The sequence below is a fragment of the Tenrec ecaudatus genome, chromosome 4, assembly GCF_050624435.1.
Source record: "Tenrec ecaudatus isolate mTenEca1 chromosome 4, mTenEca1.hap1, whole genome shotgun sequence".
NCBI classification, from domain to species: domain Eukaryota; kingdom Metazoa; phylum Chordata; class Mammalia; order Afrosoricida; family Tenrecidae; genus Tenrec; species Tenrec ecaudatus.
This window is the reverse complement of record NC_134533.1, coordinates 122,638,683-122,655,380: the sequence shown is the minus strand read 5'-3', so window position 1 is coordinate 122,655,380 and position 16,698 is coordinate 122,638,683. Positions and strand designations below refer to the sequence as shown.

Here is a 16,698-nt window from a genome sequence, read left to right as displayed (position 1 = left end):
ACATGTGACACGGCACCTAAAACACACCTCAAGTCCTAACCATGGCTGCATCCTTAAAATCTCCCATCTCTGCATCTCCCACAGTGGTCAAAAACGTCTCTACCTTTCTAGTTTCCCAAGTCAGAAACCTAGAATGACCTTTTTGTTCCCTTACCCTTCACATTCTCTACAAAAATCATGTCAATTCAATCTCAAGAATGTCAATAGACTCTGGCTCTCTTGATCTTTTTTTGTTTTTCCATTTCAACATTTTATACATGCAAAATTCAGTGACATTGATTATGTGCATCATATTATACAACCACCAACACAATCCATTTCCTAATTCTTCTATCACCCTTACCAGAAGCTCAGCACCCCCTGAAGAATGACTCCTTCTCTCCTTCTCCCTCCCACATTAGGTGACCACACTTTGGCTCTGTACATTTACCTATCCTCGATATTGCATCTAAGTGGGTTAATACCATATTTACCCTTGTGTGCCTGACTTGTTTCAGTTAGCATGTTGTAGACTTTATTCGGAATTTGTTTCTCTTTATGGCACAGTGAATATCCCACTATATAATATATGCATCACATTTGCTTACCTGTTCATCCACCGATGGGCTTTTAGATTGTTTCCGTCTTTTGGGTAGAGTGAATATTGTTGCAGTGAATGTTAGAATCCATGTATCTGCTGTTTTTCTCGAATTTCTCTGTTCCTGGGACTATTACAACGACTGCGAAACTAGCTTCCACACTCACTTTTTCTCTGCTCCTGTCCACTCTTTATTTTGATAATTTGGATGTGTCATTTCTGTTCTAAGAAGCTTTATTCCCCATAACTTCTGGGAGATAGCCTGGCCCCACTTACCCTCTCTGTTCTCGTCTCCCACTATTTCCCTCCTGTCTTCTCACTCACCCCCACTCCTATGCCCAGTCCCTTAAAGTGAAGATTACTGCTCCCATCTTATTTTCACTTTGCATTTTATCTCCATTTTCTGTCTCTGTTTCCACAATATGGTCATGTCCCTGAGAGCAGAGAGAATCATCGTTGTACTCCAGCTCTGTTAGTCAATAATAATCAGTTGCTATGGAGTAGATTCCGACTCATGAAGACTCATGCGTGTCAGAGTATAACTGTGCTCTATAAAGTTTTCCAGCGAATGACCTTTAGGAAATGGATTGCCAGGCCTTTCTTCAGAGTTACCTCTGGGTTGACTTGAGCAGCCCACCTTGTGATCAGCAGCCGAGTGAGTGATACACAAGGTTTGTCATTCAAGGACTTCCCAGTCTACAATCAAACCAAAGCCTCTCAGTCAATTCCAACTCCCATTGACCCTAGAGAGGGTTTCCGAGGCTGTAAATCTTTATAGGAGCAGACAGCCTCATTCACCCATGGAGCAGCTGGTGGGTTGGAACCAGAGACTTTGCAGTCAGCAGCCCAACATCTAACCCACACTGCCACCAGGGCTCCTTCTAGCCTTAGAACACTCAGTTATAAGGAATTGAGGAAGTAGTCAAGGCAAAAAGGCAAGCACCACACTGCTTTATCTGATCTTGCTACTGAGAATTTGTAGTTGTCAAATTGAGATGGTCCTAATGAGGCAAGGCCATTCTGGGAGGAAGTGGCTCAGAAGCACGGGCAATGCGTTTGTACATGACCTGCTTGCTCGCGAGGTGAGATTTAACAAGGCTCAAAAGAGACGACGTGAGCAAAGAGGACACGTGGGGAGAGGAAGGAAGAAGAAAGGAAAACTGTGGAGAAAGGAGAGATGGGCAACGGAATGCATCCGGTTTGAACTAATCCTCCAAGATGGCTCACATCTGATTCAGCAAAGAGGAGAACGGGTGGGCAGGAGGCGATGCAAGGGTAGCTTGATTAAGAAGCAGGACAGCAGATGCCACGGCCCGGGACTCCACCTAGCATGTGTCTCTGTGTGTTTAAACAGCCCCCACACAAGCAGCCATTGATGGCAGATTTCATTCTTGCTCTCGCAGGACTTTCTACCCAAGATAAAAGAATAAAGAGTCAGCGAACAAATGCTTTCAGTAAAGATTTTTGACTGGGGCTGAACCCCCACACGGAAGACGAATTTTAAACAATCCGCTACCTGACTCACGGAGAAGCTTTACCCAACAAAACCTGAAAGGCATGGGAACCGTTCGGCTGCCTCTGGCCATCTGTGTTGGCAGCTTCCCCTTGGCATTTTCTGGGCTGCTGTGAGCTGCTACGGAGGTATTTCTTCCAGCTCCTCACTTTGGGGCAGCAGCCCTGGTCCTAGTGGGGTTCCCTGTACAAGAATATTGATGCTTCCACGGGGGCAATAGAACACAGTGGGAAGTGCTCACAGACAGCACGTGACTCCACAGAAGGGAAGATGCCCCTTTAATTAAAAAGGTGCCTAGGAGCAACTTATTTCCTCCAGATGTTGGACTCAAGACACTAACCTCCTCATTCATCTCACCAGCACTCTGGCTGTATTACAGAGAAAAGTACTTCACGTACCAATTTGAAAATTATACTAATGTATACCAGTTAAATGACTCCCCGTCATTGTCATCACTTCCTATCGTTCGTTCTTTCTGTTTATTTACTCTCTAGAATATCAACAGTCCTGGAGAGTTTTCTTTAAAGAGAGAAGAATTTGAGAAGAGACCACTGGAGGCAAAAAAAGAACGAAAAGAAATAAAAATCCAGGAACTCCGAGCAGAAGAAAGTGCCTGGAGCAGTGAAAACATCCGTGGGTTGTACAAACAACAACAGCCAACTTGATCGTGTCACCCCTGAGCCTCCAAACACCAAGGTGATTGGCCACTACTCCTTTTACAGGTGCAAACACTGGAGCCCCGGAAGCAAAGGGATTTGTGTCAGTCCACAAACCCGTACAGGAGCCGACAGAGAGCTCCAAGCCAGAGTCGGGATGCAAAGGTGCAGCAGTGTGCTTTCATTGTGGTGCTGCCAGTGGACTCCCTGCAGAGTGCGGGCAGAGTCTGGAGCCTTTGTGCTGCTCTGTTCACACAGGCCGCGCCTGCTTTGAGGATCTCTGTGGAGCACCCGCAGCCAGCAGAGGGAGGGGCTGACTTCAGACTGCCAAACATGCATCGTTCCTCGCAAGAACCACATGCACTCTATACTATGCTATGCGCAACCCAGTGAAAGCTCCTGCACCTTCTAGATGTTCTTCTGTGACCGATGCACCGCAGAGCTACAAATACCAGGTAGCAAAGAGCATGGCTGCAAAGTCAGGAGAGAATGGGGACATTAGCCAAATGGAGCAGTAGCCAACACCCAACATTATGGGGTCAATAATCACCCACAATGAATCCACTGGCAGAGGGTCCAGAGGACTCAGGCCACGGTGGCATCTATCAGAAAAGAGAAACCTCAGATTCTCCCATAAGCTTCTAGGCAAATGCACTGGCCTCTCTGGGAACCCCCAGTGTCTGGGACAGTGCTTCAGTCCTGATGAGGCCCCAGGCCCGGCATTCTTCTCACAGTGACTGACCTGTTGGGGCCTGTGCCCACCACGGTACAGAGAGGGTCCACCCATTCTGGGCGCGCTTGGGCCTGTATCTCTAGGGCTTGAGGCTGATTCCATTTCAGACTAATCAGAAGACAGCCATATGGTTCCCCTTTGAATTCCGACTCTGACCATTTCGTAGTCGAAAGCGTGGGCAGCGCTGTCTCTGCCCTGACCCTGCCTCTGCTCCGCCCAGCACCGTTCAGAGCCCCCTCCACACAGAGACACATGTGAGTGAGGGAAGCGCCCAGGGAGAAGAAGCCATCTGTCAGACTCTGCCCCACATGCACTACTCGGTTCAGCGAGGGCTGGGGAAATCAGACTGTGGAGGGAAATCTCTGACCAGGCCTGGCCTGCACAGCGAAGAGGAGAACAAAGGGAACCTTTTGGAACAATAACCTAACTTGAGCGGCTGGAAGACCTCAGGACCTACTCTGAGGCGGATAAGGGTTCTGCAGAACTTCCAGTCTGAGTTGGACTAGGATAAAAAGGTCAGGAGATTGACTTCCAAAAAATAAGCCAGCAACTGGTTATGGGTGGCAGAGGAGTGGGCAGCATTTCGTCTACTACCGTATATACTCGAATATAAGCCCACCCGAGTATAAGCCGAGGTACCTAATTATTGCCTGGGAAACCAGAAAAACTGATTGACTCGAGTACAAGCCTAGGGTGGGAAATGCAGAAGCTATTGGTGAGTTTCAATAATCAAAAGAAATGAAAATAAAATTACTAAAAATTGAGACATCAGTGGCAATGTATTTAAATATCTATTTTCAATAAAAACATAAATAAAAGGACAACAACTCATTTAAACATTAGTAAACCAGCACAGCAAGTGGCTTCAGCTCTTCACTATCTAGACAGCTTAGATAAAGTGCTTACTCATTTTCATACAAAGCGCAGACTTCGCTGCCATCCACAGCATTACTAATACTACATTTCTGGAAGGCACGTGGCACCGTGTCTTCTGGAATGTCTTCCCATGCATCTCGAACCCACTTTGCTATGAACTCTATGTCAGGCTTCATGAGATTTCCTCCTTTTGTTACTCGGGCTTGACCAGATGACATCCATTCATGGATGTCACATACTTCGCACATGGCCTTTAAAAGGCTTATTCAAAGAGATACGTCATAGGACGTCTCTGATTGGTTAGAAGTGAGTAAACAAGCATTCAAAGTCCTGCAGTGTCAGCGGGACTCTGAATGAACAGAGGAAAAAGGCAATCACCTGTGAGATAACTGGCGCTCATCCTGTTACCTGGGGGGGGGGGGGCGCCCAGCGAGTTGTTACACCTCGCTAGGGTACCACTGACCCGTGTATAAGCCGAACCCCAGTTTTTTCAGCACATTTTTTGTGCTGAAAAACTCGGCTTACACACGAGTATATACGGTATATTTCATTTGTGGCCCTTGAGGTCACTATGAGTCAGGGCCAGCTCTGCAGCAACCAACAATAGGAACTCTTACAACTTACAACCATTTTTTTGAGTCAAGTATGGTCATTTTCACCCTTTATCAAGAGTCCTTGGATAGTGCACAGGTTAGCGTGCTCTAGAGCTGGCTACAAGTTTGGAGTTTAGTATGTCTAGAAGTGTCCTGAAGGCCTGGTAATCTACTTCCAAAAAGCCAGCCATTGGAAACTCTACAGGTCTATTCTGATACATGTGGGCCCCTTAACTTGGAGTCCACTTGAGAGCAACCAGGACTGGTACTGGTGACAGACAGAAGAACAGACTAGTCGCCCATGTCACCGAAGTAGTAAGAGGGAGAGCTGGGATTTAAACACAGGCTGTCCAAACCGAATGCCACAGACTCAGACTTCTCTGGCCCAGGGGCAAGGGAAGTAGCGGGAGAGAATTAGATCCTTGGTGCTACAAATAGCAGATGCATGTGATGGTGGTGGTGCTTGACAGTGGCCATTGTGCCTGCCTATGTTCGGTGGAAGCAAACCCTACAGGAGACATGTGGTTCCCTGAGTTTGTTGCCTTTCTGCCAAGCCAAGTTTTTAGCTTGGGCAATTACTACAAACTCGGTGAAAGGCAGCTGAAGTGTAGGAGGTGGGGTGGTGACAAAAGTCACAGGATCGGGCCACCCTGCCAGACTCGCTTCAGCTCTTCACTATCTAGACAGCTTAGATAAAGTGCTTACTCATCAGAGCCTCAGTTTCTTCATGAAATTGCCAATGCCTGCAGGTTGGTAGTGATTATGTAGACAAGTCTACATTGTAATCTCTAAGGTACTCTAAAAATCTGAGATATGGGCAGAATTTAAAGGTGTAGCAGGGGATTTTCATAAAGGCTGAGGGGTTATAATGATATAAAGAGTACCCAGTTATGCAAAAGGGTAAACTACTGAGAAATGCAATATCATGAATGGATTTTTAAAAACATATGGTTGAAAGAAGCCAGTCGCAAGATACGGTTCCCTTCTGAGCAAGTCTTTAAAAAAAGCAAATTCGTCTAGAGTGACAGGAAGGAGATTGGTTGTTCCAGGGATGGAGGGGTTATTGATGAAAATGGGCACAAGGGAACTTGTAAGGGACCAGTTGCTGACTGAGCAGGTGATGACACGTATGTGCCATATTTCTACATAAATAACATACATTTGCCTTCTCAGTTTGCAAAAGATGCTGCTGTCGGAACATTTGCACGGCACACGGAGACAAATCCCCTGGGCAGCGAAGGAGTGGCTGGCAAGCAAATATGCATGGCTCACGTGATTTGTGTAAAAGTACACTATTTCTTTTTAGCTTTTTATTGCGTTTTAGGTAAGGTTTACAGAGCAGAATAGAAGTCTGTTGTTTAACTTACATACATTTTAAATATATACCTATTGTTTCATCCCATCTGTGTCAAGGCCCTCTATGGACCATTTACCCCACTTGCCACTGTGTTTTCTGTTTCTCCTTCCTTCTTAAGCTTCTGTCCTTGGGTAAATGCTGCTCTTTTGTTCTTAATGGGGTGAGTGGAGCTCCAAACCCAAAGGGTTACTAAGGCCATATGGTCTTGGGGGAGGGTCTCCCTAATCTCAATCCAACCAGTAAGCCTGTTCTTTTATTATTTTGAGGCCTGTTCCACAGTTGTCCCCATCCTATGCAAGACCTTGGAATGGGACCCTTTTTAGGAACAGTTGGTAGTGGTAGTGGGACGCCATCCAGTTTCCCAGGTCTCAGGGTCATAGGGACTGATGTTTTCATGGTCCATTAGTCCATAGGACTAATTGCTTCCAGGTGTGGTTTAATTTTGTAATTCCTATTTCCTCCAGAGAAGGAGAAACCAATCATTGCTCCTTAGATGGCTGCTCATGAGTTTTTCAGACCCCAGACTCATCGAAGGAGAAGGCAGAACGTTGTTTTGGGAACTACGTTATGCCAATTGACCTTGATGGCAGCCCAAGAGGATGATCCAGAGCCCCCAGGCCCAGGGACTCATTCCTTCAAGGTGTCTGGTTATGTCTCAGACATTTTTCGTCACTTTGCCCCCTATAGGGCTCCCCCACACTCATGAATATATTAGTATCAATATTTAAATAGGTTTAATTTATTGTACATAAATCATACCTCAATACAGCTCAAGGGGAAGCACGACACGGTCTTTCCTTCCAAAGCAGTGCCTCCATGTGGACGGAAAAGTCCATTGAACTTTTGCTGATTGAGGTGTGGGCTCCTAAGCTGACACCGCTCCTATGTTCTGAATGTATGGGGTGGCCAGTGGTGACTATTGGCAAGTCTCCAGACTCCTGTGAGTCTCTGGAGTCCTCATAATGAAAATGAGGCTTTCACCGTCTGTATCACTTCTCCCCCAGTACCGCGCCGTTCCCCCACAACCCCAGAGGCCGTGATAGCAATACTTGTCACGACGCACTCAGGAGAGCCAGGTTCAGCTCCCAGTTGATGAATCTCATGCATAGCCACCACCCGTCCATCAGGGAAGGCTTGTATGCTGCTCTCCTGCCGGTTAGTGGCGGGTCCAGTCTAAGGCAGACTACCAAGAAGGCCCGGCAGGCTACTCCTGAAAGGTGAACAGTATACATTTTTATGGATTACAAAGGTCTAATTTAGGAACCACCACAAGTTGGGGGCTGACTCGGGGACAGCTAACAACTTCAGCATCATCGAAGGACTGCTGTCTTGAGCAAGAGGAATATTTGGTGCATAGGAAGTAAGTTGTGAGTAGCAAGCAAGTGTGGGGGAGCATTGTGTGGGCATGTGGTCATGGTAGGTAGATTGGAGACTTCTTTGCTCTGCCCATCTGTCTATAAGGTCCCTTCCATTTTGGAGCAAGTCCCAGGGTGTCTGGTCTTTCTGTGCAAGGCACCTGGGAAACCAGCCTCAGCCCTCGCCCCAGAGTCAGCTACATTTCGGTCCCAGAGCTGCCAGGGGATCCAATGTCAACTAAAAGTGTAAGTAGAGAAAGCAGAGAAACCCAACGCTTTGATTCCTGGGCTCTGTAATGTCTTCTCGACTCCCCATGCCATCAGCCTTGAGAAACGGACCTCCCCCTGACCCCACCCCCACCCCCATCCCGGGCAGTGAGGCCTCACGGCCAGTTTCCTGTCCAAAGTAAAGTCAGAAGAAGAGGTTGACTGCGGTTCTTCCCTCTTCCACTTTCCTGACGTTCCCAGGAGGAAAACAAGACAATCCAGTGGTGCGTGTAAATCCTCTCTAGCTACTTCAACCATCTCATCTGCGTCTGTTTTTTTCCCAATCAAACACACATCTCTTGTGTCCAGGTCATACCATCACAATGTCTTATGTCCAGAATATAATTTTACCTTGACCAAGTCCTTTCCTGCCCAGGGTGCCAGCAGGGTCGCTAAGAATCGACTCAATGGCAGTGAGTTTGGCTTGGAGAGTTTTTCCTGTCCAGTTTCTCATTTTGTTCTTGCAAATCCCTGTCAGACCCACAGGATAGTTATTCCTATAGTTAGAAGCTAATGGAAACACTGAAGAAAATGGAATAGAGTCATGCATCATTTAGAATCCATTATAGAGTTTATAAACTAGGACATCATGTGACTTGGACATTGTGTGAACACCGTATCGTGGTCTGTTCCCGCTTTCTCCGTAAGCATTTCCAACATGCTTTGCGTTGGGGTTTGGTCCTCAATTCAAATGAGAAATTTCTCCTTCCTTGCTATTGGCCCTTCTCCCATGTGTATTAGCCTTGCAGCTCTCAGCAGAGCCAATCCTGTATCAGTGTGGAGACAGTTTTCTTTGATTTCGAGGATTGCTGGGCATTCCGACTTGGCTGCATTTGGGAGCGATGATGCACTTCATTTTCTAAGGAAAATGAAACAGTTACAACCCTCCCCAGTGGCCCACTGTCTACATGCATTGTTCCATGGTAAACGCTTACACTTTGGAGATGAAAAGTACCGTACAGGCCATGAAAAAGCCAACAACATATGGGTTCATTGTGACTGCCAAGACACACATATGCATTACTGTGCCGTACTTCTCCTGGCAGCAACTTACTTTGTAGATAAGAGACACGAGAGACACATGTACGCAGGAAGCTACTGTATTCTCCATGTCCTGTTCTCTGACAGGACTTTCTGAGCTCTCTCAGAGCCTTGGATGACCACAGACATACATGTGGTCAGACATGGCTTGAGCAGACAGTCCATGACTGTAGAAAAGAACTTCAACTGTCGGCCAGAAGCTGAAGTGGAACTCAAGTCCCCTAACTTCTGCCGTTGTGTTCTTGCACAAGATTATCTTCTTGAAACCATTAGTGATCATTCAAAAGTCATTTTCTGTAATGAAAGTTCTTGCCACAGATCATCCCGAAAAAGCAGGGATGGGGGTGGGGAGGAAGCAGACGCCAGGATTGTTTCGTCAAGGACCCCTCAAATTCGGTTGTGTAAGGCCTCGCTCAGAGTGCCACAGTCTGGAAGCCACAGAGGACAGAGGGGGATATTAGTGCCCTGAAATCCATTAGGGCTGGCGGCCAAAGCAACTGATCTACCACAGTACCTGAGCTGGCTTCCTCCTGTGTCTCACACCCCCAGACAGACCCTCTCCCGGCTCGCAGGGCAGCCTCTTTCCAGACTCCCACTTAACTCTTCCCTTCGAACCAATCTCACTCCAGCCTCAACAAAGTGGAGAGCCCTCCGTTGTGGAACTTCTGCAGCACCGAAGGCCTTGTAGGCAAACAATAGAAAGAACAAGGGAGGGGGGTCATTTGGCTCCTTGAACGTTGTCGTTCAGGCGACTCCCTTGTACACACACTCTAAAAGCGGCCAGTTCTCAAACCTCGGGTCTATGACAAATTCTCCCCTATCATTGTCGAAGTTGGAGCAAAGTTCATATTTGGAGGTGGGAAAAACCTAGCACAGCCCCAGGAGGGTAACAACAAGAGAGAACACAGCTCCGGTCACCCTGCCTTTGGCTTAGCACTGTACACTCCTCTCGTTCAGCTCTGTAACAAGCCGGCACCGGGCAACTATCCTTGTGTTCTCCTTAGAAGGAGCCTTGGTGAGTGGCAGTTTGAAACCACCAAAGGCTCCTTGGGAGAAAGATGAGGTTTTTACTCCCGTGGAGATCAGAAACCCACAGAGACAGTTCTGCTCTGTCCTAATGGGTTACTATGAGTCAGAATGGATGTGATGGCAGTCTCTTGGTTTGGGGAGTTTTGTTTCTCCTTAGAGAGAGTCAGTGAGGCCCTGAGGGGGCTAGGTGACTTTTGAAATACCATAATCCAGCACAAGTTGGGACCAAACCCAGCCTTTCTGGCCTCTGATCTGTCTGCCAGTTCACCTGGAGCCATACCATTGTCCTTCTGGTTGCTGCTCAGCAGCAGGCACTGACAGAAGCCAGAGCTATCACCCAAGGCTGGCCCCGTTCTCTCAAAAAGGACACGTACCTGACCCTGACTTTTCATCACGCTCCTTGCTCTAGGCTTAAGGCTCAAGACAAAGGCTAAGTCTCATACGCTGAGCCCAATGGTCTTGTATGCTTTCTTCTCAACTCTCCAAAGTGAACTTATGTGCACGGATGCGAGGATCCCAGACATTCCCATAGAGAGGCCATGCGTCTTACGACCTAAGGTATTGTGGGTAAGGCTGACCTCCTCAGCCTGTCTGGAATTAGGGAGGAGAAATGCAAGCCTGGTTAGAGGGTAAGCTAAGTCAAGTGACCTCCAAGGCCCATTCTGAAAAATGAAGAAGGAGCCTCGAATCTAACCCCTCTCTTCCACCCAAGCTATTGCATCATGACACACTTCTGCTCCCCCTTAAGAAAGAGAGGAATGGCCAGAAATAACATACATGAATATTAATAACACTATTAAGGAGTAACGGTGGGCTGAAAAAAATGGAGTCTTTAAGAATTTTCATGATCTGTTCCCTAGAACTTGTGGGCATCACTTTTGATGTCAAAAGAAGACTTTTGCGACGTGATTAAGGATCTTGAGAGGGGTTAGACTATCCTGCACTGTCCAGGTAAGTCCCAAATGCAATCATGTATCCTTGTAAGAGAGAAGAAGAGGATGATTTGACCAGGCCAGGAGAAAAGGCAAGCTGATTATGACCCTAGAGACAGAGGTTGGAGTGATGCGGCCCAAGTCAAGGAATGGCGGCAGCCACCAGAAGCGATGGGAGGCAAATGAGAGACACTCCTCTAGTCTCTGCAATCAAACAACTTGGACAACACCTTTTGGCCCAACAATACCGATTTTGCACTTTGGACTCCAAAACTATCAGAGAATAAAATTTTAAATTTCTGTCTTAATTGTTTTAAACCACCCGGTTGGTTGTGTCTTGTTACAGCAGCCACACGTAAATACTGACCGCTATGTGCCAGCCACTGCTCAATGCATTTCATAAGCACTAATTCATTTATTTACAGCCTCGCTCTAAGGCCTCAGTGTAGACACACTGCCTGGGCTGGAATCCCAGTCTCACTGCTAGTGTGGTGAACTTGAGCAAGTGAAGTAACCTTTCTAAGCCTCAGTTTCTCTACCCATACAATGGACATATAGAACTCTCCTTATTGGGTTGCTGTGAGTTAAATGGACAATACAGGCAAAGTGCTCAGAACAGTATGCAGCAAACGCTCAGTAAATCCTTCCTATTATGAGGGCTATGGAAGGTTAGGAGTAAAAAATAGGCCAACGCCCTAATCTGTCAGGCCCTCGAGGCCTCCAGGGGAGGAGGGTAGGTATCCCCTTCAGGCTGGTTGAAGTAGCTCAGCAATGTGGCTATCTGAGAAGCTGAGTTAAGTAGTCCTTTCCTTAGGCAACTGAGGTCCTCGCCTCTGGCCTTGTTTCAGAAAAGGCAGATGCCTGGGACTAGGCTAATCCCTCAGCATTTCCCGCAGACTTCCCAACCATGAGCGCCAGCTCTAAAGGAAAGCTCTGCGAACAGCTCACCCACACAGAGGACCTTTTGCAGATGCACGACAGACACACCCTCTGTGGAGCCTACCCCATCTTTGTCCTGGAACTCCGGCATCTGGAACTTGAGTTCAGGAGACAGTGAAAGGCAGAAGCTAATCGGTATGTTTCATGCCTTCTCAAGGCCACTCCAACCTGTCTCAACAGACTGAGTGGAATGACAGATTCAGGAATTTGCTGTAAGAGGTTACATTCCAGTTAGCAAACGGGGTTTGCTCAGAGGCAAGGGAAAGGGGACCTGGGATTATTGCCTGAAAAAAGAGGATCAGGCAGAGTAAGAGAAGTTTCATTAACTTGGGTCTTTCTTGACAAAAGGTGAGTCCGATTGTCATTGCGGTGATAACTCAGAGAGATAAAGAGACAGCACTCACAGAATCCCTCTAGATCACTCCTCAAGAATCCCAAGAAATCTGCATACTGTTTAGAGGCAGAAACCGAGGAGATAGGAAGCGGATGGCTGCCTGGTGCCCTAGCTACCCTCCGCCCGGCCTTCTCACTCCTAGACAGCTTCCAGCCCACGGACAGGAGTGGGCTGCTTCAGACTCCTGCTGCCGCTCCCCACTGAGGGGGCATCCAGGCCTCTGCCCAACAGGCTCCAGGGCAAGCTACCAGTCCCCATCTCTTCCCTTCCTTAACCCATCCTCCCCAGAAAGAAAGAGGAAAGAGGGAAGTTCCCCCTCCTTACTCCGGGACACCCACAGATTTCTGCGCTGCCGTCACCACTGACGAGAACCTTGGTCCCCTGGAGGACTCGCTTCTCCTTCTCATTCCATCCTCCCCATCAATGAGCACGCAGCGACACCCACGCTTTCGCTCCTCCTACTCCAGAGGGAAACCGAACCATCCAGCGACATCCGGAGCTGGAAGCCACTGCAGTAGGGGCGCCGGCCTTTCCCAGCACCCAAGGATGCCCAGCCAGTCCAGGGTTCACAACGGAAAGGATGCCTCTGTGGGGTCCCGCCTCCCCCAGGACTCGGCGGTGGGGAGGGGACCACAGGGGGCGCGCTGAAGACCAGTTTCAGTCCTGTCCCGCCGGAGCCAGGCGCCGAGCACGGTACCACCCTAGGCTCGAACCTGGGGCCCGGACCCCTTAGCCTTAAACATCCAAAGGCAGCCAGGGTGCCCATCCTGCCCCCAACAGGTAGTGGGCACGGGGGCGCGCCGCCTGGCAGCGGGCGCGGGGAGGCAAGCCGGAGCGAAGCGGGGGGCCGGAGAGGCGGGCGGCGAGGGCTGGCGCCCGGTCACTTACGCGCGGGCTCTGGGGAAGCCCATGGAGAGGAGCACGTCCAGCGCCGATCCATGCTTGATGGTGCTGGGGCGCTGCTGGCGGTGCCTCCGCGGGGTGACTTTGCTGTACAGTTCCTCTCGCGCTGCCATGCCGAGGGCGCTGGGGGGGCCGTACTGAGCCATAGCTCAGCGGCCAGCCATCTCCCGGAGGCGCCGGGCGGGGTCGTCGGGGAGGGGACTTGGGGACCGGGATCAGGACGGGAGGCGGTGCGGTGGCGGTGGGGGCTCCGGGCTGCCCCAAGGTGCAGACGCTGCCGCTTCCTGGTGAGGCCGGCAGAGCCAGAGCCGCCGCCGAGCGGCTTCTGCGGGACCAGCCGGCAGCTGCTCCGGCCCCGTGCCCTGCGCGTTGCTGACCGTAACCTTCGCTCCTCTAGGCTCTTCCCCGCAGCCCCGAGCAGTTCGGGAATTTGCACTGAGTAATTTTTGAATGGATCAAAAAGAAAAGCAGCCCGGTGGGCTGGCCTTGCCCTGCCAGAGCCATCGCCCCGCCCCTCTCTTAAAGTGACCGCGCGGTCGGCGGCTGAGCTGGCGCGGACCTGAGGGTTGGCTGGAGGCTAAGGCAGGATCCGAACTCCAGAAGACTCCACGGGGATCGGCGCCCCAGAGCCAGCCCCTGCGCCCCGTCCTGTTCTTGGCTTGCGTTATCAGCGCACCCGAACCTCACAAACACCAGATCAAATCATGTCGCTTTCATGTGGTTCTAGATGGGGTTAATAAAGGAAACTACGAGGATTGATGGGTGACATTGTGGATCAGAAAGGCAAGCCATAAAGGCCTGTTATAAAAAGCTTTGCTTGTTAAAAACTGCCAAACCCAGAAGTCTATCACGGGTGTTGAGGGTGAGCTGCCATCAGTAAGCCCAGTGTCTAGACTGAAGACCTACGGCTAAGTGCATCGCATGGTGGGTGACTTCAGTGAAAAGATCGGGACTTGAGGTTCCTGGAGCTGGTGGCATGTAGGAGCGGTGAGGGAATTGAGGAAGGAGAGAGGAGGGGCCCAGGAAGGCAAAGAAGGGCAAGGAGAAACAGAGACAGGCCACCTGCAATGCTTCTTTGAGAGTTCAAAATCGAATGGGCCGGTTTTCATGAGGCAGTGAGTGCCCGTTCAGTACGGGGCTTCAAAGGAAGACTGGATCGCCACTTCTCAGTGAAGAACAAGTGAATTATAACACAGGCTAGACAAAACAGCCCCCCTCCCTCCAAAAAGGTAGAAGTGATCACCACATTCTCTTCTGCTTCTGCCACTGACTTGGCTGGGGACTTTAAAGCTTTCGCCTTAGGAGGCAAAGCCTTTGTTCTCAGTTCAGGGCAGAAGCTCCGTCTAGTGTAATGGGTATGACAGAGGAGCTCCATGTGCTCCTCCTTTGGGGATAGTAGTAGTAGTAATAAATCCTAATTCTTATTGGAGGAGCCCTGCTGGTGTAGTGGTTACGTGGTGGGCTGCGATGATCCTCCTAGTTGGCAGTTTGAAACTTCCAGCAGCTCCACAGAGGAAAGACTGGGCTTTCTACTTCCATAAGCAGTTACAGTCTCAGAAACCCACAGAGGGGCTGCTGTAAGTCAGCACTGACTAGATGGTTGTGAGGTTGTTTGTTGAATACTTCTTATGCCAACCATTGTACTCACTGTCATCAGTCACTGCTGACTCACTGCGACCCTCCTGTGGGTTTCTGAGATCATGATTGTTTGTGGGAGTAGAAGGCCCAGTCCTTCTCCCTTAGAGTGTCGAGTGGCTTCAAACTGCTGACCTGGCAAGTTAGCAGTCCAACAAGTAACTACTAGGCCACCAGGGCCAGGAACTACCAATCACAGCAGAGAGGAAACCAAGTTAGTCTTTCTTGGAAAGACCGCCCCTCTATGTTCAAGGGGTCTCATACCACACAAGAGTACCTTGATTCTCTTACCATACGCACTCACTGCCATTGAGTCAATGCTGACTCATAGTGACTCCCCCGCACCAGTGGGTTTTGGGGGACAGTTACTGTTCACAGGAGTAAAAGGCCCAGACTTTCTCCCAAGTTGCTGCCAGTGGTTTCAAACTGCCGACCAGGCAGATCAAAGCCTAACACGTAATTAACTCATTGAACTTTTACACCAACCCTATGAGATGTGTGCCATTCGAATTTTGTAGACGTGGAAATCCAGCTCAGAATATTGTGTAAGATCAGACAGTGAGCTAGTGCTCAATCAGTGACTTTACTCACAGGGTGCCTTGGACAAGTTGCTTTGCCCCCTGAAGACCTATTTCCTGATCTGGATGGATGGGATAACTTAGTATAATATTTTGCAGACAAAGTTGTTTTTAGGAGACACAGAATCGGTTCAGAATACTAGCCACCCTATCTATGTATACCAGAACAAAACCTGGCCTGGTCCCGGTCCATCCTCACAAATGTTGTTGTGTTGGAGCCCATTGCCAACCCATCTCATTGCAGGCCTTCCTCCTTTTCAATCCCCGGCTACTTTACCAAGAAGCCTTGGTGGGAAATGCACTGGGACACAAGGTCAGCAGTTCGAAACCACCAGTTGCATTATGGGAGAAAAGTGAGACCTTCTACACCTGTAAAGAGTTAAAATTTCAGAAATCCACCAGGCCATTTTTGCCTTGACCTATAGGATCATGATGAGTTACTATGATGGTAGTGAGGTTTTGGGTTTTAGTTTATCAAGCGTGATGTCCTTTTCTAAGATTTTATCTCTTCTGATAACATGTCCAAAGTACATGAGGCTAAGTCTTGTCCTTTTCTTTTGTTTTTTGTTGTTGTGTTTTTACATTTTATTGGCACCTAATCCATTTATCATACAATTCAATAGGTCAATCATATCAAGAAGAATTGTACAATAATTATCACAATCTATTTTAGAACACCCCACCACCACTACAACCCATGGTTAAATTGCCTTTAAAATGAGTTGTGTAATTACAATCAGTTCTACTGTTTCCCCCTCCCACCCACCTTCATTGTTTCCTCAGAAATCCTCTTACGCCCTATCTACCAACCCCTACATCCCCTATAAACCCTTGCATCAGTTATTATCTCTATGCATCCACTCCTTCTGTACCTCACAAATGGCGAAACCCAATAGAAAAAAAAAACCAAAATCAAAATCAAGTGGTAAGGCTAAAAGAATAATATAAAGATAAAAATACAAATAATGACTAAGAAAGAAAAGACCAGGGAAGAAATTTTTGTCATGGAACATGGAAAAGATACTTCAACCTGGAACAAACGCAAATTCAGGTTAGGTCAATAGGGAGGCCAACTGACCAACTATGAAGTTCAATTCAGCACAATCATGACTACAATGGTCTCTGTCTAATAGTAAGGCTATTCAAGACCCTTGCCTGTGGCTAAGTAGAGTCTTCCAGTGGCTTAATCTAACTATGTAATCACTCTGAAGGTGAGTTTTGGGCCCACTGTCCTCCATAGCCTTAAAGCAATTGAGTTTTCATAATTTTAACTCTGATACTTTTCCCTTTGTCATATTTGAATGTTGTTATTGTCATCGT

The 16,698-nt window shown here is 48.4% G+C and overlaps 1 protein-coding gene across 2 annotated transcripts in view; it reads right to left on the bottom strand.

The window, feature by feature from the left end:
• Positions 1-13,624, bottom strand: part of UBASH3B (ubiquitin associated and SH3 domain containing B) — a 170,838-nt gene extending 157,214 nt beyond the window's left edge. For both annotated transcript variants that reach the window (XM_075546732.1, XM_075546731.1), the window contains exon 1: positions 13,151-13,624. In XM_075546732.1, coding sequence (XP_075402847.1) covers positions 13,151-13,202 — 52 coding nt within the window. In that variant the 5' untranslated portion in view covers positions 13,203-13,624. The remainder of the gene's footprint in view (positions 1-13,150) is intronic.
• Between the last annotated feature and the right edge of the window lie 3,074 nt (positions 13,625-16,698).